General features: G+C 46.9%; 1 protein-coding gene across 3 annotated transcripts; it reads right to left on the bottom strand.

The window, feature by feature from the left end:
* Positions 1-4,802: 4,802 nt before the first annotated feature.
* LOC133417082 (ALK and LTK ligand 2b-like) lies at positions 4,803-12,636 on the bottom strand. Of its 3 annotated transcripts, XM_061704568.1 has the most exons (5): positions 12,324-12,636; positions 8,815-8,868; positions 7,158-7,238; positions 6,986-7,060; positions 4,803-5,692 (listed from the first exon to the last, which is right to left on the bottom strand). In XM_061704568.1, the coding sequence occupies exons 1-4, from the start codon at positions 12,607-12,609 to the stop codon at positions 6,996-6,998; spliced, it is 486 nt and encodes a 161-aa protein (XP_061560552.1). In that variant the 5' UTR covers positions 12,610-12,636; the 3' UTR covers positions 4,803-5,692; positions 6,986-6,995. The 3 variants fall into 3 exon arrangements, with proteins under 3 accessions (XP_061560552.1, XP_061560554.1, XP_061560553.1); XM_061704570.1 differs by lacking the exons at positions 4,803-5,692; positions 6,986-7,060; positions 7,158-7,238 and adding exons at positions 7,812-8,096; positions 8,191-8,362; XM_061704569.1 differs by lacking the exons at positions 4,803-5,692; positions 6,986-7,060; positions 7,158-7,238 and adding an exon at positions 8,123-8,362.
* Positions 12,637-21,771: the final 9,135 nt, after the last annotated feature.

A 21,771-nucleotide genomic window follows, 5' to 3' on the forward strand; every position in this document is an offset into this window, starting at 1 on the left:
CTCAGGTCATCTTGATACTTTTGTGAGTGTGGCGCAAACGAGAGCGTTACAATTACGGATTTGTGCAAATAGTAGTCAGGGGGCATTTATCTGATGAACCAATATAAAATTATATTAGCATTATATTCCAGAGGGGAGTTAAGTAAACTAAAAAGGGGGATGACAACAAAGTTGCAGAGCTCTCTTAAGACGTGGAAGGATCACATCGCCTCGGACTACTGGAACGCTAATCGCCATTCGGGACGCTGTTTTAATACTGTGCAGGGAACTTGTTTACAACGTGAAGCAAGTTCCCACTCTTGAATTCCTCTGCTGCTGGTGTGGTTAACAACAAGAGTTCAAACGTGCTCAGCAGTTAAGATTTAAATTTTCCAGTTCGAACTTCATGGACCGTATTTTCCGCACTATAAGGCGCACTTAAAAGCCTTTCATTTTCTCAAAAATCGACGGTGCGCCTTTTAACCCGGTGCGCCTTATGCGTGCACAGACTTCCACAAAATCTGTAAAAATGTGGTTGTGCGATTTTGGTCAGCGCCCCGCTTGATTGACTGTCGGACCGTTTCCCGCCGACATAGGGACGTAATACGTACACTACGTACGCTGGCAGCGATAAACCAATTAGAGAACATTACGTAAAGCCACGTACAGTGCGTACGCTTACCTCCGCCACGCCTCCGGTAAGTATACTGTACTACCGGTATGCTGCTAAACAACATTTGTTTGGCTAGGGACCCCCGAAAATGGCATCAGCGAAGAGACATGCTTACGAGGCGCAATTCAAACTACAGGCAGAAGCGTCTCGACAGTCAGGGGCGAGTTACGCCACCATACGTGAATGGATTGCGGACGCCTGGGCTAAGGTATCCGCTTTGACCGTTGTCATTGCCGAACAGCCACGCGGCTCTCCAAACTCCTACTCGTCGCTCAAATCCTAAGTCCGAAGCGGGTATCCTAGACAAATGAGTAAAGCCAAATTACTGAGCTTTCTTAGCCTGCACCTTCTGGTGTGGGTGGAGCATGGTGCAGAGATCGTGTGGAGGATTCGCAATGAAAATCTGGGTGCGAGATTCCAGCTCCCCCCACACCCCCACCCCCTTTTTTTTTTGTCTTTCACAGCTAGTAGTAACCATGTGGAAAAAAGTGGAACCTTTGAAAAGGGGCTGAAGTGTATCTACAACTTCAATGTGGGGTCAGTTAAAAAAAACAAAACATTACTGTATCACTTTGAATGACAGGAAACCAAGTCACTCTAGAAAAAGAAAAAAGAAAACATTTCCATCAAGAAAAGCCTCCTTTGTTGTTCTTTTTATTGAGGTCCTGTGATCTCGTTCTGAAAGAACTGTTTCAGGGCCCTCTGCGTAGCTCGACGCGCACACTGCAAAAACTGTTGCTGCGCGTCGAGCGCCACGGAGATCATCTCTCACGATTGCTCCGTTTTAGTCACATGCTGTGATGACGTCCTCGGCGTGCCCCTGGGTTCTACATACCAACTACGCCGCCGCCTTCTCGATCGATTTTGCAGCATAATTAAACGTATCATCTGGTCATCTAGCTCCATTTGTTCTAGCATACATTCTTCCACGGTCGCCATTGTTGTTGCTTGTTACTGAAAGGAAAGTAAAAACGGCTACTGGAAATGGCCCAAAAAATGCAGAGGAAACTCCAACCTGTGGCGTCGTAGCCAATAGCAGCCGTCGCGACACCCCCGACTTGGAGGAGCCAATGGTTGTATTAGCTCTTGCTAATTAGTGCTATATTTCTTTCAAAAGTTTCTTGTTTTCATAGAATGTGGCCGTAACCTTTTAATGTCAATTGATATTGTCTGAATCCAGTCCTTCAAAGTCTATTAGAAATGATGCTGGATGGGGCTGTGACTCATTCGCAAGGATGTAGCCAAAGTTTAAATGAAGTAAGTGGTCATTGGAGGGCCTGCCAATTGTTTCATATCCGGGCGGCATCCATGTGTTCCGTTAGCATCTGTGATGGTGTTAAAAGGGGGGAACTAATGGAAAAAGTAAGTCATAATCTTGCAATAATAATTTTATGAGCGAATCCCAAGGAGGAGAATATTTTATTCTGTATTATCTTAAGGACCAACCAGTTCAGGGTGTACCCCGCCTCCTGCCCGATGATAGCTGGGATTGGCTCCAGCACGCCCGCGACCCTCATGAGGAGAAGCGGCTCAGAAAATGGATGGATGGATGGATGGATGGATGGATATCTTAAGGACATTAACTGTTCTGACTTCCGGTATTGCAAGTCTCCCAAACATGAAGAAGTCATCCACTAATGATCTGCTCTGACACTAATAATGGACTTCAGTTTTCTGGATAATAACTGGGGCTGTTTCTTTCACTCACTCTGCTGCTAGGCTATCTGTGCACGCACAGCTAAAGGGCGTCAATGTGTACTCTTTGTGAACAAGTGCATGAGAAAAAAGTCGAACAGTTTAAGGACAATGTTCCTCAACGTACAATTGCAAGGAATTTAGGGATTTCATCATCTACGGTCCATAATATCATCCAAAGGTTCAGAGAATCTGGAGAAATCACTGCATGTAAGCGGCGAGGCCCAAAACCGACATTGAATGCCCGTGACCTTCGATCCCTCAGGCGGCACTGCATCAAAAACCGACATCGATGTGTAAAGGATATCTCCACGTGGGCTCAGGAACACTTGAGAAAACCAATGTCGGTAAATACAGTTCGGCGCTCCATCCGTAAGTGCAACTTGAAACTCTACTATGCAAAGCAAAAGCCATTTAGCAACAACACCCAGAAACGCCGCCGGCTTCTCTGGCCCCGAGCTCATCTAAGCTGGACCGATGCAAAGTGGAAAAGTGTTCTGTGGTCCGACGAGTCCACATGACCTTCTTGAAACCTTTGAATGTCGAACTGTTCAATGTTTCAGTAGTTTTTCCACAGCTTGCTTTTCGACGACAAGGCGCCGAACGGCAATACTCACAACCGCTTTTTGATCCGTGAATGTACCAAATTACATTTCCTGGTTCACTTAGAAAAGGTAGGTCAACAGTCCTCTTCATCCTGTGACCAAGACAACACCGAACGGTCGGTTAACAGTGCCTCGCTGGGATGTTCTTAGTGGGAAGTGGCCACTGAGCTGGGAGTGTCTCAGAATGTCATCAACAGGTGACAACAGAGATACAGAAAGACTGGAAGAGTCACAGAAAAAAAGGCATAGAAGTGGATGTGTTCGGAAATAAAAATATAAAAATGAGAATTTTGCAGTTCAACTCTTTATTAGTGAACATCAATTTGTGTAAAAAGTTTTGTCACACTGAACATTAAAAGTTTAGAGAAGGTCGTGTGAAATTCTCTAAAGGTTATACCGTAGTGCATTTTAGGTTCATCCTGAAATTTCTCCCGAAAGGGCAATATCCCCAAGTTTTTTTGAGTTGTGCATATGATGTGGTGTGTTATGGGGAAGCTTGTTGACCAGATGTGAGGTGTTCAGTTACCATTTTCTGATGGATTTGTTCAGCAAACCCTAAGAAATGAGTTACAGCATTCATGACAGGAATGGGACAAGTGTATGATGAAGCGTGGCAGTACTATTGTCTACTGAGAGGCAGAGAGAAAGAAGGCAGTGGTAAAATGAAAATGTTGTCTGAGGAGTTGGTGAGCCAAACTGAAACTGGGCTGAACTGGTGCTAGCGAGTAGAAGTTCTGTTTTTTCACTGATAAGCTTGAGAAAGTTGACGGAAAGCCAAACTCCGGGATGGAGACGGGAGAGGTGAAAGTAGGCAGAGTGATGAAATCGAGGTGTTGTCTGATGAGTTGTCGACAGAAAGGAAAAGGTACTGACTTTTAGAAAGGGCTGATTTGGTGCCAAAGAAGTGGCAGACGTTCTGTTTTTGCATTGTTAAAATAGGGAAAGTTGACGGTCAACCGAGTCAATTTGAGAGGGAGCTGGGTGGGCGGACAGGTGTGCTTTATAATGAGCAGGGGTGTCCATTAAAAAGACGTTGCTTGGATGGCAGCATATGTTTCTCCAAAACCTGTATGTACCTTTCAGCATTAATGGGGCCTTAACAGAATCAGAATCATCTTTATTTGCCAAGTATGTCCAAAAAACACACAAGGAATTTGTCTCCGGTAATTGGAGCCGCTCTAGTGCCACAACAGACAGTTAATTGACCGAGAACACGTAGGAGACATAAAGACATTGACAAAAAAAAAAACATGTCACTGAGCAAGAAAGGGTTGCTAGTTAGAAATCTGAACTAAAAGTCCAATATCCCTAACTTTTTTGTGAGTATTGTATTTAAAAAAAAATAAAAAATCCTGGTCCTCACATTAAAAGCCATAAATACTGTATAACGTTGCCCATGTCTCTCGCCAACATCCTCCAACTTATTCAAGCGAGTCTGATGCTTATCCTGTAAAATGACCTTAAGTGACAGGAAAGGGGCATGAAATAGAATTATTCTTTTTGTGTGGGGGTAAAACGTTTAAGGGGTTTGACGCATGTCCAGAAACAGATTGTGTTTGATTTAGGATGTCATTTCACTGACTTCAATGTTAAGGACCTAATACTGTACGCTGCATCAAAATCTCTTTTGGCCTTGTGGAATGAAGTTGTAATGTGTGGCCAATGCAAAGTGATTATCCTTAAGCAGCGTGTTGTTTTCAAGCACCCCCCAAAAAAAACAAAAAACCTTTGTACGTCTTGTTACTATTCATAACTGCAGCTGCATCGCTTCGGAATCTGCCAACGTACAAAACGTGTATTTCCTGGTGGGCGCTCGCTGCATTGAAAAATCCATTCGTACAGGTCAGACATGATCATTTATTTCCCATTAACATGACGGCTTTCTCTAATCTAACATTTCCTCAACGACATGTTTCAAGGAAAACAAACAAAAAAAAGGTTAGACACAAGCATACGCACGGACTCTATATTCGCGCTCACGCCTCGTATAAAGCTCAGGCAAGGGGTTGCTAGTAAACAGTTCATAAACAGCGCGGGTCAACTGTGTCAGCGTTCTGGGGGAAAACAAAACAAATTGAAAAACACCTGCCCCAAAAAAGCACTGACAGAGGGGGCGCCGCCGCCGCCGCCGCCATGCTTGGCTCAGCAATCACCTCATCATCATCATCAACATCCCACGCATTGTGTCGGCAGGAAAAAACTACCCCTGGCTTTTTGTACCAATTATATAATTTATTTAAATATAACTTGCTTTTATATATCATATACAGCTATATATCGCTTATATGCCGGACATTTTTTTATGTTTTTGATTGACACACAAATGTGGAAATGGTCGAAGCAGTCCAGTCGAAGCTTTTCAAATATATAAATATAGATTTTGATGGAATCTTCTGTGACTTCCCACCGTGGTTCGTGTCCCGTGAACATCTCGTGTCGGCGCTCGGGCCAACGGAGTCGGTGTCCTTTAGCGAGCTAATGGATCGTCCTGATGTCTCTCGTCTCCATCTTTGCAAGATTTCCAACATATTTGAAAGGGCTCTTGGTCCCACCGGGTTCTTTGTGTCTTTGAGCGCCGTCCATATTGTCAGTAGACTTCAGGAGAAGCGACACTTGTTATGCCCGAGTTCAACAAAAGGGCTGGTCTCAGTGTTTTTTTCCAGACGGCTCTCCCAATGTCTGAAGCACTTTTCCCAGCCAAGACCATTAGAATTCTGGATAGCAGGTGTTTAGCTTGGACCTTGAAAAAAAATGAGAACAAAAAAAATTTAGTGCTTTCTTCTTTAATTTTTTGGCAGGAGAATTCAGAAAATTCTCCCTTTCCCTTGTGCTACTTTTAATGCTCTGTGTTCACGCAACACCTGCACTTTCTAGTGAGAACTAGACTTTACACCGATTTCATCAGGCTGATCGGTATCGGCCGATAATTAGCATTTTATGCTGATCGCCGATCCGATCAATGACGTCATCGATCGGCTCCGCGAAAGACATTAACTCTGCGTCGCCATCGTGCACAGTATATTTGAATCCAAAAGCTAGTTTATCTTTAGCCTTGTCGCGCGTCTTTTTACGTAGTATTGGAAATACCTGACGGTCAATAAAGTTATTTAAAAAAAAATATATATATATATATGTGTGTGTGTGTATATGTATACGTGTATGTATGTCGGCGGTGTGGGACAGACAACACGTAATGCCGGATCAGACAACAAGACAAATTTGCTCTTTCACGATTGTACTATGTCAGACTGCTGCAATAAAATCTTGTATTCCGATACCTTGCGCATCGCGTTTTTTACGATCATTGGGCTTTATCTTGTCAACTCAAAGGCGACCGGATACACTCGTTACCGTGGCGACGACAACGAGCGGAGCGCCGACGTTGTATTGTAAGGAGAAAATAGGGGAAAAAGTGCGTTGGTGCTCAGGACGGGAGAAGTGCTGACGTTGGTTTAAGGCTCGCTTGAGGTATGTTCACGTACTTTGAATCCGATGCGGCTCGCAAGCAGACAACAAAACGTTATGTAGCCTAGCAACTATTTTCTGAGGTATCATGGAAAAGCATTTTTTTTCCTTCCAATTAAGGTTGTACAGTATACTAGTTATGATGTCACTTATAACCCACTGAGTTTAAACTTGTAGTAAATACCAGTGGTGGTGGAACACTATCGGAAGCACTGACCTACATTTACAACCTAAATGAATATTTGTTCCATGAATTTGTGTTCATTTATTCAGCAAAAATACCAGTTTGGTTCCCAACAGTCTATTCCCCTCATCAGCATGAGCATTTTTCTCGGCTGCATTGCTTCCAGGATGTGCGAGATGTATTTATGTATTTATGTATTTTGTCCAGTCAGGTTTCAGCTTCTATGTGCCACCACGTCAATCTAATCTGCCCACGACCTGAAAAATCAGCGGTCGATGTAAAACAAATGATTAGCAATGGGACTGCTTCTTTCAAAGGGGTACAAATCCCAACTAAATTTTTGTAACGCTAGTCCTGTCAGCGTTGAAGGTAGAATATGAATACCTTGCTCGTGTTAGCCCCCCGTGCACATGGGGCTGCCGGCAAGACGCGTGAGAAGCCGTGCACATCTTTTGATATCTGCCAAAAAGAAGAAAATAGAGATGCCTTAAATGAGAGTTTCTTGGACGCTTTTGTTGGGCAACATGCGGTGGATGATCGTGTTTAGCTTGCTTACATGCAGGTATCGTGCAGTCTCTGGTCTGGTAGTACACGTGGTACACATGCTTCCAGCACTTGGGGCTGAAGTAGAGGGGCCCTGAAAAGGCAAACGTGGAACATACTTCAAAAAAGGCTAACATCGTCATCATCATCATCATCACCAAACTCCTCTCCTCCAAGCTTCTCCAGCTCAGCGTGTCGCCTGCCATCTGCCAGTGGATTTACAGCTTTCTGACGGGCAGGACACCGCAGGTGAGGCTGGGGGAGGCCACCTCATCCACATGCAGCATCAGCACTGGGGCACCCCAAGGTTGTGTCTTCTCTCCACTACTCTTCTCTCTCTACACGAACGACTGCACCTCAACGCACCCGGCTGTCAAACTCCTGAAGTTTGCAGATGACACCGCTGTCATCGGCCTCATCAAAGACGGTGACGAGTCTGCATACCGACAGGAAGCGGAGCGGCCGGAGCAACCTGGAGCTGAACACGCACAAGACTGTCGAGATGGTCGTGGACTTCAGGAGGCATCCTTCGCCACAGCTGCCCCTCACGCTCTCCAGCTGCCTCGTGTCAACCGTCGAGACCTTCGAGTTCCTGGGGATTACAGTCTCTCAGGACCGGAAGTGGGCGACCGACATCAACTCCGTCCTCAAAAAGGCCCAGCGGAGGATGCACTGCCTGCGGCTTCTGAGAAAGCACGGCCTGCCACGGGAGCTGTCGGGGCAGTTCTACACAGCGGTCATCGACTCGGTCCTGTGTTCTTCCATCACGGTCTGGTTTGGTGCTGCTACAAAAAAGGACAAACTCCGACTGCGACGGACAATCAAAACTCCTGAAAGGATTGCCGGTACCCCCCTTACCCACCGTTGAGGACTTGAACGCTGCCAGAACTAAGACAAGAGCGTGCAAAATCCTCTCGGACCCTCCACATCCTGGTCTTCCAGGTCCTTCCCTCTGGTAGGTGGTACCGAACAATGCAAACTCAAACTAGCAGACATTCCAACAGCCAGTTGCCTCTTGCCGTCAACTTCTCAAACAGCTAACTTACAATTCCTCGTCTTGAGTTTGTTGTCACATTCTGTCGGGCCAATTCTATATGACTCGGGCACTCGCTGTAGTCGTCTGGCCACGCTGCACCCTTTGCATATCTGTTGTTGCCCAATACCGGCCACTCATGCCAGAGTAGCATCTGCTCCGTTTGCACACAGACTGAGGAGTATCTGCAACATTTGCACAATCGACATTGTCCCAGATGATCGCGCTACTCGTCACTTGAAACCGCATACACTCCTTGAAGTCTCGGCGCCCTTTGCACAATGCTCATTGCACCGGCCTATTGTCCCAGAAAAAATTCTAATAATTGTACCGGCATTACCAGATAACGAGCAACCTTTTATTGCTCAGTGTTTTTCTCAATGTCTTTGTCTTTTAACTATTCTCTGTCAACTGACTGTCTGTTGTCGTACGAGAGTGGCTCCAACTACCGGCGGCAAATTCCTTGTGTGTTTCTTGGACAAACTTGGCAAACTAAAGATGATTCGCATCTATATTTCCTTATTTCCAAGTATTTTGCAGCGCCTTCACCCGTCCGCCATTAATATTGTCTCCCTCGTACCGGTTGACACCTTTTGCTTTCAATTTGGCAACGCTTACTTAGGAAGGAAAGTCTTACCTGTGATATGTTTCAGGTATTTGCCCTTCCTCCGGTGATCTTGCGGGGATACGGCTGGTGAACAAGACAAAACAGGAGGGCGTTACGCGTCGGTTTACCCGCATTTGGTGATGATATGGCATTGGTTGTACTCTGTCATGCCCAACCCTGATAAGCGCCGCTATTGGCAATGAGTTGTCAGTAGCGTTATCGTCAAACATACTCTTGTGAATGGGTGGGCGCACAAAAAGCCAAAAAAACCCACCAAATAGCCTAGAAGGCACGTTTGACATTCGTCGTCTCGCCTTGGACCGTTTTTTTGCTCGGCTTTTGAAAGCAACTGTTTTGCATGAATTTTAACTGATGCATGTGATCCAATTTATATAAAAAAATAAATAAATAAATAAACAACCATTGAGGGTCTGTTATAAAAATCCCCATAAATGTAACCACATTTGTTCCTTTGCTGCATTATATTTTTCACAAATTGAGCACAGCCTTTGTGAAAACTGAAATGGGCCCTTGTTTTTTGTTGTTGAAAAGGTCCCAGTAGGCTTACGGCGACCATTAATGTCAAATGGCCTTAAACTCGGTCTCTGCTGGGGACATTTATATTCATGGACTGATTACTGCCACCGACGTGTATATACGTCAGATGTTCATCAACAGGGTGCTCACAGCGAGCTTGTCTGTGAAGTTCAGGTTTGTAAACCGGTCTCCTGACCAACAGATCGCTTTGGATTTGAAATCAGCACAGCTTTTGAGCCGAAGACAAAGATTGGTCAGTGAACCTCGGCTTGTTACGGCGATTATGAGGGAGACAAATGCCAACTGTAGCTATTAGAAAATGTGTGCCGCCATTGAGAGAAAAGATGACAGTTTATGGAGTGAATGATGAACGGCATGTTTATTAAAAAAAAAAAAAAAAAAAAGTCACTGACGAGCAATGCGGGGAGTCAGTATCTCTCACGACGTGTTTCTTAGTTGTTTTCTCGGTAATCAGTTTATTATTTTGCCATTCAAAAGCCCTTTTGCAGAAATGTTTCCAATTGAGATGAGAGAATTGCAGAATTAGGACTTCATAAACGGATTCGTCGTTTATTATGCCCAATATTTACATTGAATTGAAACCGCAGCAGCGGCTGCCTCGCTTCGCCCCCGCCGACGGCACTTACGGCAGCTAACTCTTTAACAGGCGCTAAGCGCACGTTCGAAATGGGCTTAACGGTTAAGTCTTTGCCGTCCGTTTGTGCGAACAATAGTGTCTGTCAACTGCGGACTACGCCACTTTACGTCAATTGGAGGGAGGCGTTTTAGTTGCTGTTAATTCCGACCTTAAGTGGGGTCGCTGGGGGTCGCTGGTCACTTTTATGCACCTTTTTGGCCCTGGAGATATTACAAACTGTTACTGTTTCAAATAGTTTTTTTGATTTGAGGGAGGCGCTTGTATAAGTAGGTGATCCAAAATGAATGTTAATCTTACGAAGGGGCTCTTGGTGTGGTGTTATGCACAAACAAACACTCGACAAATGACGACGCACATTTTTGGCCCCTGAAAAATGGTATTGGTTTTGATTTCGAGGGTGGCGTTTATTTTCTCCAAGTTATGTTTAATTGAGGCACCGGTCGGCCCCCTATGAATTCTAACCTTATGGGGCTGGGCACTGGGAGCGCTGGAGCCTGCTAAGAAACGCTTAGCACTTGTCTCAAGACACCATTTTTGGGCCTTGGAACAAAAAAAAAAAAAAAAAAAAAACCGTTGCTGTTTTCAATCAGTTTTTCATGAATAAGTCCATTTGTATGCGGATGACACACTTTCACGTCTTTGGCTCAATTATGGGAGCTCTGCTCCACTTGATCACGATCACATGCATTTCTCCAAGTGCGTGAACGCTGCACTCACTCGAAGATGAGCGCACGCAGCTCTTGCGCAACGACGCCGCCGCTCGCCCAAAGGATCGAATGCGAGTTTCCGCTGAGCTTCTTGCTCCCTTCAAAACGCACACGAAAAACTACCGCCAGAAAAAGGAGGCAATATAATGTGAAGGAGACTTTGAAGTTCCAGGACGCCGGCTACGTGCGCTTCTGCACCGGGTCGAGTCGCAGGAACAGCAAAATTAGCTTCCGCCGTTTTCCTCCCAGCGCAGTGGATACCCGCAATACAAAAGATTAAAATTAAAAGCTGACATTTTGCAAAGGAGCAAATGGATTGTGCTCTTTTTGTCACTTGTTGGAACGGAACGTCATTTCTTGCCCATCGTTTTCGCAAACGGGATCTCCCGGAGCTCGGAATGCAGCGGACGCAAGTTGTGATCTGGAAACCGAGTTTTCTGTCCAACGCTCAAAGAAACACCTTGACGACAACTGCGACTTGTGACTTAAAGCTCCCCTGCTATCTTATATCTTACCCCTTGTCGAAATGTCTTCCACGCGCCGAGTAGCAAGAAAACCCTCTTTTGTATTCCGCGTATCCACGACGCTGAAAGGACGGCCTCACTTGCAATTTTTCTGCCAGTTGAGGGCCTCCAGTTTTTTTGTCTGTTCATTTTACACAGAGCACGAGGCTAACCAGAAGCTCATTTACGATCGCCGTCGAGATCGGAAGTGCTTCCGGGCGCTCGTGCACGTTAATGCATTGGATTCGCTTTGCATAACAGGACTTTGTGAAAGTACCCGAGACGCGGACTCGTTCACTGCGCTGGCGTTCCTCAGCCGCCTCTAAAAGGCTTCGTTTGTATTTGCAACCGTGAAAGAAGAAGCCGAGAGGCCGGAGGTGAAGGGAGGCAACGTCGAGCGTGGGGGAGGCTGCCATTATCGGCGTGTCATCGAGAAAAACTGGTAAGTCGGGGGGGCGGGGGGGTGCACCTCGGCCCTGGCGGAGGGCGTTTCTCCCCACTTATAGAAGAACTCGAGCGCCTTCGTTCGCGTTAGCGGTTATCCCGCCGCAAGTGCGACGTGCGGTTAGAAAGCTAGCTTGGAAAATACATCTTCCTTCCTTTCGGAGGGAGAAAGACGCGAGAGCAAGAGCAAGAGCAAGGGGGGGGGGGGGGGGGATACCAACGAAAGGCCAACGTGACAGCTAGCGTTTGGACGGGGGCTTTGCGCGTCCGCTTTAGAGCGCCTCGTTGTCGCCGTGCGGAAAAGCCCAACCCGGTGTGATCTATTGTTTTTCAATAGCCCAAAGGCTTTTAGCGGATATACTTTTGTGGCTTAAACGAGTGGGCACAAGAAAGCTGCCAGGCGGAGTGGCATCCGTTTTCCAGGTGGTTTTCGCGTCTTTGACAGTTGGACGAGGCGTGGCTTCGGCGCATGCCACGCCCACAACGCTTGAGAGTGGAGAATTGTGAAGCCTCATTTTCCACACTTGATGAAGAAGACGTTGAATCTCGACGCAACTTTTTGGCCCTGGAGAAACTACAAATAGCAACTTAGGAAGCTGCGGCAAGATGCCCATTTATGTCGCCTTTCCTTTTGAGACCCCCCCCCTCATACATGTGACCCTCCACGTTTTGTAGACTTTGCCGACTCACCGGTTGTCCGATCCCTTCTGTCTGTTTTCGATCTCTTCGAATCCTTCCGCTGCCCGTGGGGCATTGTCGTCGTCATGGCGACGGCGCTCCTCCGACGGCTCCAGGGGGCTTCGGCCGCCGTCGTCCCGGTGGCGGTGGCGGTGTCGGTGTGGCCGCGGCTCCGCTCCTCCTCCGCGCGCCTCCAACCTCGGCTCACGCTCGCTCTCGTCGTCGGCGCGGCGCTGGCGAGCGCGCACGTGAGAAGCAGGACCAGTCCCAGGGCGGCGGGCGCGCGCATCGCCGTCATGGCTCACACGGATGAGAGACGGGACCCTCCCTCTCCCCCCCCAAAAAAAGCGTTGTCCTTCTTCTTGATAGCTGCAAGATAAGAGCGGATGAAAGTGACGAACACTTTAGGGAGCCACGTGATTGCAAATTCCAGCAGGAATTTGCAATCACCCCCCCCCCCCCCCTCCCCCCCACCACCACCACCACCACCGGACGGGGACCCCATGTTTATTGACAATTCACACCAAAATAAGCCAGTTAAATGCTTTTCCTTTGAATATATACTTCCGAAACCAACACAGTACGCAGAGACCCCGTCGTGTCATTCCGGAGAAGTACGATGCACTTTTATGGTCGGCGGTGGGCCGAGGAGCCGAACAAGTAAGAGTACCGTTACTTTACAATAATAGCACTCGAGTCAAAGGTAGTCACAAAGTTACTTTTACTGTCCCTCCTTCCCAAATAAGCCCCCCTCCCCTGCGACAAATAAAGGTTCTCGACGTAAGGGCCTTCTATTCTGGTGCCCAGAAGTCGACTTTTTTTTTTTTTTTTTTTTGCTTGTACTTTTGGGTCAAGTCGCAAGTCCTAGACTTTGAAACAGGACTCGGGACTTGATTTGCAAGTTGAGGGCGAAGACTTGAGACCGACTCGTAACTCGCAAAGCGGCCACTTGCTCCCACTTCTGCTATCTAGCGCCCATTCCGGTGTTAAATCCGACCCGAAAGCGCTCCGTCCGGCACGCAGAGATCCGTTTGGTTATGATGCGCAATGCACAACATTCATTCAGTCCAACAAAATGCCTTTGCAAGAAATGAAACCATTTCCCCACGCGTGCACACACAGAACCCCAAAAAGTGACTTTTACCGAAAAGTGACACAATAGTAATAATAATAATAATAATAATAGTCGCCAATGAAGATTTTTTTTAAAGGTGAGTCAATGCAAAACGACCTATGAGCGTGTTTTGAATGCATACGCGCCCAGTGCGTCTTTATGATACCTACAAAAACCTCCCAGCACGCACAGAAACCCAGTAAGTCACTTTTATTGATAAAATCTAAAAAACAATAAAGATGTTCAAATACCAAAACAGACCTTAAAGGTGCGCTGTTCCAATCCCGCTGGTTAAGTCCGCTCAGCAAATCAACTCGATGCGCAAAGTGTCCTCTGCTTCGGGTGACGAGCGGCCATCGGGCTGCGGTGCGCCATGTCCGCGTGGGCGGGGAAGCTCCTCTCAGCCTCCTCGTCTTGTGCGATGCCAGCGACGATGACGACTCTCCTCGCTCTTCCTCGCCCTTCTTTCAATATATGCCCCCTCTCTTTCCACCCCACCTCCTCCTCCTCCTCCTCCTCCTCCTCAGTACTTCCAGCGAAATTCCCAGTCTGCTGTTTGCAGAAATTGCGCCGTGCGTAAAAGGTCTCCAAACTGGATTACGCGCGGAGTGTTGCGAAACTTTGGCCATCACTTGAGATGAACTTGGCTGCGAGTCAGCGGCCCGCCTTCTTTCATGCAGACGTGGATCATCGCGCATTTACGCCCCCCCCCCCCCCCCCCGCCGTTGCGCCAGTGTTTTCAAACTTGGCCGATTTGCTGCATCAGAAATGGAAATCTGGAAAATGGAAAAGCACAATGCTTTTGTGAGGAAACCATCAAAACTGAGCAAGGTTAAATAAATGTTGAGCCAAAACAAAATATAAGTTTCGACCAACTTCTTCGACTTCAACTATCTTCGTTAAAAAAAAAAAAAAAAAATACAAATACCGTAACAAAAAACAATCTCAAATTTTAGGGGCGCTTGAGTAGACAGTGGGGGGGGGGGGGGGATTGAATTTGCACACGATCAAAATGTGGTGGGCTAATTTTGCCCTCTTCTCGAAAATAACAACGTTAGTTTAGCACGTGAATCGTGTGCAACCTTCCGTGTTCGAATTCAATTCAAAGTACTTTCTCTGCTTCAAACTTCCACCAAAGTACATCAACGGTGACATTTGGAAGGTTTTGTTTGTTTTTGGGGGGCCGTGCTGGTGCTGAAAGGAAAGCGTCACCTCGATGTCCGGCGACTGAAGAACTTTAAGAAGGTTCGAAGGCCACGGGCCGCCCACACTCCGGTCCCGGACCACGGGCGAAAACCGAATTCCACCGAGGTCACGTCGCAAAAACCAATCGCGGGCCAAGTTGACTGTCCCGCTCAGCGCAAAGCTAAAAAGAACACACAAATCCGCCTTCTGCTAGCTTAGTGCTTCCACGCGATGCGAAACGCCGTAGGTGAGCTAAAGAATAGCATCGATAGTTGCGCTAATACTCGAACACAAACGGTGCATCGACGCCTGTAGGAATACACACAGGCATATATTCTTTATCCTCAGTGAAAAACAACTCAACTCATATTGTTGCAGTTTGCTATGTCACTCTTCGTGTCGTCATGATTGTATTACACTGCCCCCCTGTGGCCGAGTCAAACACAGCGGGAGTAGGAGCAATGGAATAGTCAATCTGTGATGCGGAAGCTTCAAGTCTTCACATTCTGTTTATGTTTTATGCACAGTATACTCCACATTGGTTGGATGTGTGCAAATGTCTCCCGTGCTGCAACCGTTTCAATTTTGAGGCCATAACAGAAAAGACAATCGAGAGGTGAATGCACAAATTTCACGGCAGTCCAATGCAAACGCGATCTGAGCGGCAAGACTTCTTCAACTCGATTGTGGGAAATATGCTGAACGGCGATGAACGGCATTCATTTGGGCCACCGTTGCCTTGGGCGAACCCGCTTGACGGCTCGAATGGCGGCGGCCCACGCAAATACACTTTTTTTTCCTTTTTTTTTTTGCATAACGGTGGGCGACTAATAGCTTCGTAGCAACCGTGTGAGTTGCACAGTTGACTTGTCACCCTTCAAACTCTGCAGGCACAAGTGCAAAAAAAAAAATCATCTTATTACTCAGTGAAGCGTTAGACTTTTATCTTTATACAGTTGTACTAAGGGCAAAGAGTTGGAATGTTACGTGAGTTAGAATGTGATCGGTTGATTGCATCACCAGTTACGAGGGTGCGCACATGATCGCAGTTGTCTATTTTTACTCCCCCCGAAAAGATGTGCACTTCATCCATCGCAGCCATCGTGAAAGGAGATTGGGAACGTTTTCCTTTATTACGATTATTATCATCACAGCATTGCACAGGGGTGTGCAGACTTTTGATGGCGACTGTAGCTGTTTGGAGTCTCGTCTAATTAGGGATAACAGTTCGGTTAACTGTCACCCCAAAAATGTACTGTTGAATGAGGACCCCTGCCGTGAAGCAGATTTGTAATAAAAATCTCATAAAAAAAAAAAAAAAAAGTAAACGCAAAGCGGCAAAACAATATCCAAATATTTTTCCGGCATCTTCCTGTGATTATTTGGAAGGTCTGCCGGTGGTGTCAGCAGGGGGCGTCATTACGCAATCGCAGCACATGAGAGGTCAAGCTTTCATCCTTTCATTCATCCTTTCAATCATCCTCGTCCTCGTCCTCGTCCTCATCCTCATCTTTGAAATAGTGAGCAGTTTTGAGTCATGAGGTTTTTTGTTTTTTTTTCATGCCAATGCAAGACGAGGGGGACTGTGTGTGTGTGTGTGTGTGTGTGTGTGTGTGTGTGTGTCCACATGAGTCAGCCGAGGTAGCCACGGGTCCCCGGCCCCCCGCCGGGCTTTCGTTTTACTGCCTTGCTTCCTAATCAATTCATTGGATGAGGATGCGGTCTCTCTTCATTTATTTTTCCTGACGTGCCGCGTCCAATCGGGGGAGAATTTCACTTCCTCTCCACAGGATGTGTTAGTCAAGGGGACGGTCCCAAAAAAACAAAACAAATATTTTTGTTTTGTTGAAACTTCGAATGAGACAACCACAACTCATGAAAGTGAGTCAGCAACCTGCAGTCACATTACGTGGTTGTTTTTTGTGTTTGGTGTCGAAGTGTAGCCAAATCCATTTTCCTCGAGTGCTGCCCGTCACTTTTTGGACAAAAGGCGCGCATGTCATCGAAGCCACTTTGTCCGTTTGGAAGTGGGAGCAAAGCTGGATCGCAGGCGGTACCGAACCCTGAGCCCCTTTCGCGCTATCTGTTCGAGACCCTGTAAAGTGAACCCGAAGGACTTTTGCCAAAACATTGTACGTGTTTGGAGATAGTTTCAGGAAATATGTGCAAATACTGACAACTATGTAGTACTCACCTGTGAAGAAATACTGTTTTTCAGCGTTTCTGTGAGGGCCAGGATTTACCACTCGTCCCAATTCCGGTCGCGGGCGATCGGGGGCCTCGCGTCCAAAAGGCGCGTACGCACAAAAAAAACAACAACCTTGTTTTTCCCGGCCAAGTTCCGATGTAGCAAGAGCGAAATGAGCGCGGAAAGGTGGCGACTTCATGGCTGGCGTGCGCACGTTTCCGCAGCCGTCGGTGCTTTGGCGACGCTTGGAGGGGATGCTGGGAAACCGTTCGCATCAATCTGCACATCACAGACACGTGAGCGATTCACGCCCGCCCGACGACATTTGATTTCAACAATGTAAAAGAAGCGAGGACTCGGAATTCACCTGTTGACCAGTGTATTTATTGAATGGCTGATATTTGCGAGGACGCCTATCAATTGATCAAGGCGATCGTCGAGGCCGCCTATTGCCCTCGCAATCTCGGCCAGTCGGGCGGGCAGCAGCGGCCGGTTGTCGGAGTGGAATTGCAAAAGGGACGGGGGACGAAACCTCTGCGTTTGTGACGCCGGTGATGCCAGCACTGAAAAAAAAAAAGAATCCTTTCAATTTAATTTGAACATTTACATCGGTTGCATACGATTCAAATGTGTTAAATTGACATATTCTTTTTAGGAGGGTTCAAATGTGTCATTTGAACACATTTGAATCACGTGCGACCGATGTACATGTTCAAGTGACGTACATTCAAAGGGCTCGTTCTTTTCAGCGAGGGACGCCGGAGGAATCTGCCGCGTCTGTGACACCAGAGACGCCGCGGACGGTGGACGAATCCCCCGGACGTGTCGCACGTGTCTGTTAAAATAACAAATTGAGTCATCAAACAAGAGTCCAAGTTTTTTAAGTCTTTTTGAATTCAAAAGATTTATTACAAAGAGCCTACCGCAGACAAATTCCTTGTGTGGTTTGTTTGGGACATACTTGGCAACTGAAGATGATTCTGATTCTGATTCTGATTCTGATTCTGATTCTGATTCTGCTACATGCAACATTTGCGCACGACCGTTCCTCCCATAGGGCTGAGCGCGGCGTACTGCACGAACACATTTGGAGGTGATCAGAGTCAGCCGCGTGCTCGCAGCGACTCTCCCCTCGAACGGGATGAGGCCCTCGCCGCCGATTCCTCCGCCTGTTTTGTCCACACGTCGGCGGCGGGCAGTCGCACCTGAACGTCCGACCACTTCGGGCGCTGTTCCGACTCCGCAGCATTGACAGCCGCGCACGCGCTGTCCCGTTCGCTCCTCTTGCGCCCCAAAGAGGATTTTCTCGCGCACCTCCACTGCACATTCAGAAAATGTCTTTTTCTTCATTACCTTGCTCATTTGCCTTTTTTTCCTGATCATGCAGAGATCGGGATCTCAGGCGCAGGGTTCATTTCAATATGATTGGCACATTTAAATGTGGGCGTGGACGGGGAGGGGTCGGCTACTCCCAACACGTGCGCTCGATTCTACGACGATTGGGCGGTTCGAAGGAAATGTGCTTGGATTCGTGCGCACGCGCACGTTCGTGCATCAGGATATTTCTGTGCGTGCGACGTTTTCTGGACGCGAGCGGACGCCGTGTTTGAGCGGGACGTGGGGCCCCCCCGGAGCCCATCCCAGGCAACTTTGGGAACGAGGGCGGCCGGCCGGCCAATCGGAGGTTCACATAGAAACAAATGATTCGAGACTCGCAGCTCACGTTTGTTCCACACAATTAGGCCGATTTCAAAGTGACCGCGTCGGCTCACTGTATGTTTCAGGGTTGATTTTAAGCTTCTTTTGCTACGAACCCTCGCGGGTCCCGAGGTCCTCTGGCCTCTTCGTCATTCCTAAAGTCAGTTGCTTTACATTCCCTTCGATTATGTTTGCATACAAGCCACTGCTGCTTGATTAAAAACGGGTAAGAAGAAAAAAAAAAAAAGGTTTTGCGGGGGCTGGAATTAATTAATGGCCTTTCAATCATTTCAATGGAGAACATTGATTTGACCAATTGTGTTCCATTGATTTACGACCTTGGTCACAAAACGGATTCGACTTGTAAATCAAGGTACCGCTGTCCTTTACGTTGTTAGATAAATATTGATTTTGAGACGGTCTAGATGATGCGTGTAGCACAGCTGATTACGCCGTTGGTCGTGGTGCGCTTAAGCCGCGGGGTAGGTCCCGCCTCGGGGCCCAGGTAGCAAATGCACGGCCCGCCGTTGTTAATAACTGGTGGCGCTCGCATTGTGCGCGTGTGAAATGTTTCGCGTTGTCGCGGTGTTTGTTTGTCTTGCTGGTTATCATGAACAATGGGCGACAGAAAGTCGCTGGCTCATGTGTCCCCCCACCACAATTATGGTACAAGAGGCCTCAGCCAGGTCATTTCCATTCCCCACAAAGGCTCATCACTAAAACATTGAAGCCACATCAAGCCAGCGCCGTTCAAGCTCCGTTTGACTCGAAGCTATAAATCGAATTGAGATTTGTAAATTGTTTCAGGTACAGGATGGATCGGAGCCCCCTTTTTCTCTCATTCTTGCAGCGCTCCGACACACACGCACATCCGCACTACAATACTGTTACGGGACTCGTGCGTGCGTGTGTGAAACTGATGACTCGGCATTAGTCGGGAATCAGAACATTTCTAGCAAGCTGTGCGACCTGCCGAGCTGACGTTTCCACATCGTTGTCATATAAATGTACGAAGATGTCACCAACGCTCGTGGTCGAGTGTTTCAAGCAGTCGCAGGAGCCGGGTGCGACGTCACGAGGTCACGTCACATGGTTACGAGGACGCTATTGTTTCCGTGTATGTGTTTTTCCTAATAGCGAGGCAGCGGTTGAAGGTGGACTTTGCAGTTTTCGAACCGCTAGCAAGATTGGATTGTAGCCGCACGTCGCTCCTCGCGTCTCTGACAAAAGCCACGCCCCTCACCGACGCGAACGTGCACGAGACATGCGTTGTACGAACGTTTGCCCTTTAGTTTTTTGTCTCGGGAGGTGTCCGGTTCCTTTTTCTCCCAACTTTTGTTGCTCTTAAAATGGCTTCCCTTAACCAGGATCCCCCGCTGCGTCGCAGCCGTGGTCGGTCTCGGTGCCATAAGATGCGTAAATCCACGCTTGGCTGGCAACATCGGCTTCTACTAAGCCAGCTAGTTAGCTCAGCTGCTAGTTAGCGGTCGCTGGCCAGCTCTCGTCAATCATCTCCCGCGATGTGTTAAATGAACGAGAGCACCCCTCCGTGAGCCACGTGATCGGCGACAACTGTGCAAACAAAGCATCGCGGCTCTTGTCAGAAGAAAATCTATGATCTGAAACTTAGTAAAAAATAAAAAATAAAAAATCCTCATTAACAAACACATTACAAAAATGTGCGAAAAAAGCAACAACAACAAATCAAGAGGGTGGGGTCAAATACTTTTCATAGCATTGTATATTCCATGCTGCGACCATCCAAAATGAGACGAGATGAGATTGTCAAACATCTGCGGTAGTTCCTGCGCATGAGTCGTCCGTGCGCGGTGCCGAACGTGTGAATCATGACGACGAATCGGCACGAATCCAACATCCTCCCAGGGCAAATCTTCTCATGGACATCCACAAAGGAATGCGATTGCACACATTAGCGAACTTTGACGACTTCCCGTCATCCGGTCAGCCGCTGTTCCGTCGAAGCGCCGTTTTCCCGAGCGTTTGCCTTTTCCTGCCCGCGCGGTGGCTACGGTTACTCGGCTCATGTTACTATGGTAAAGATACTCAGAAGCTCTCCAGAATCTGTGATTTCATTCCCCCCAGGAGACGTCGAAACCAGCACGCTTTGCAAGTATGCATGAGCAGTGGTTAAAAAAAAAAAAACAACCAAAAAAAAAAAACAACACAAGCGAGAGAGAGAGAGAGAGAGAGAGAGAGAGCAATTATGAGCCAAAGTCCCTCGGGAGAATGCGAGCGATGCCATTCAACACTTTACACTGCTGCTCCGACTTGCTAATGTCAAGCCAGGAAAACCTTTAAGGGATAAACATAGTGGAACAATGTGCAGAACTCTGTAAGAGAATGTTATGCGGCTGTTAGCTTGAACGATGACTCTGCGTAAAACTGCGCGTACGTTGCCTGGTGGAGGAAGTTCAAAGTCTCAGACGTTCGCTCCATCCTCACGGAGAAACATTTGACTCTGTATTACACCGATGATGTTCTTTTAAAAATATCACTTTGTGACCGATTGCAATAAATCCGATCATTGCGTTTTGTACAAAATCCTACAAAATGTTAAAGGGGGACATGTTGTCTTTGTTAATATACAGTAATAACCAAAGTCCTACTGATTGGTTTTGTGGACGGTGCATGGTGCACATTAGCGGTCTTCTCTTAAATACAAAACATTTTCTCGGAAATCCTACCAAAATCTCAGAAGAACGTGTGTGGTGTACTACGTGTTCATGCAAATATTTATTTCTTTTGGGGGGGGGGGGGGGGGGACTTTTTTTTTTTTTCCTACAGATGACAACTAATTACTTTTGTATAAAATACGACTGAATTCTCCTGCCAACAAATTTCACAGTGTAATACCTTAGTAAATATAGAAATATTGCACTAATTACTTACACTTATTACCTTCGGTTCAAATTTGTCTAAATTCTCCAAAGAACGTTTTGCATTATATTTGTATTTGCATTTCTTTGAAATGTATTTTCAACGAATAACCATGTTTCAAATCCTTCTAAATTCTGATGAGAAGTTTATTTATTTATTTATTTTTGCAACGAGTCATACCTTAACCGAGTTCCTGTAAATATAGAGATTTCCTACCCACAACGTTTGACTTTTTCGATAAACTCCCACAAAACGGTTCCGGCAACATTTGCTGCAAATTTCATTTTGTCAAACCCCGCAAGTCGATTTCTTCTTCTCTCGTTTTACGATTTGAACTGTCAGTTGCTCTTGAGAAAGTCACATAGTGTAAGATGTAA

Source organism: Phycodurus eques, chromosome 18 (genome assembly GCF_024500275.1).
Source record: "Phycodurus eques isolate BA_2022a chromosome 18, UOR_Pequ_1.1, whole genome shotgun sequence".
Lineage (NCBI taxonomy): Eukaryota > Metazoa > Chordata > Actinopteri > Syngnathiformes > Syngnathidae > Phycodurus > Phycodurus eques.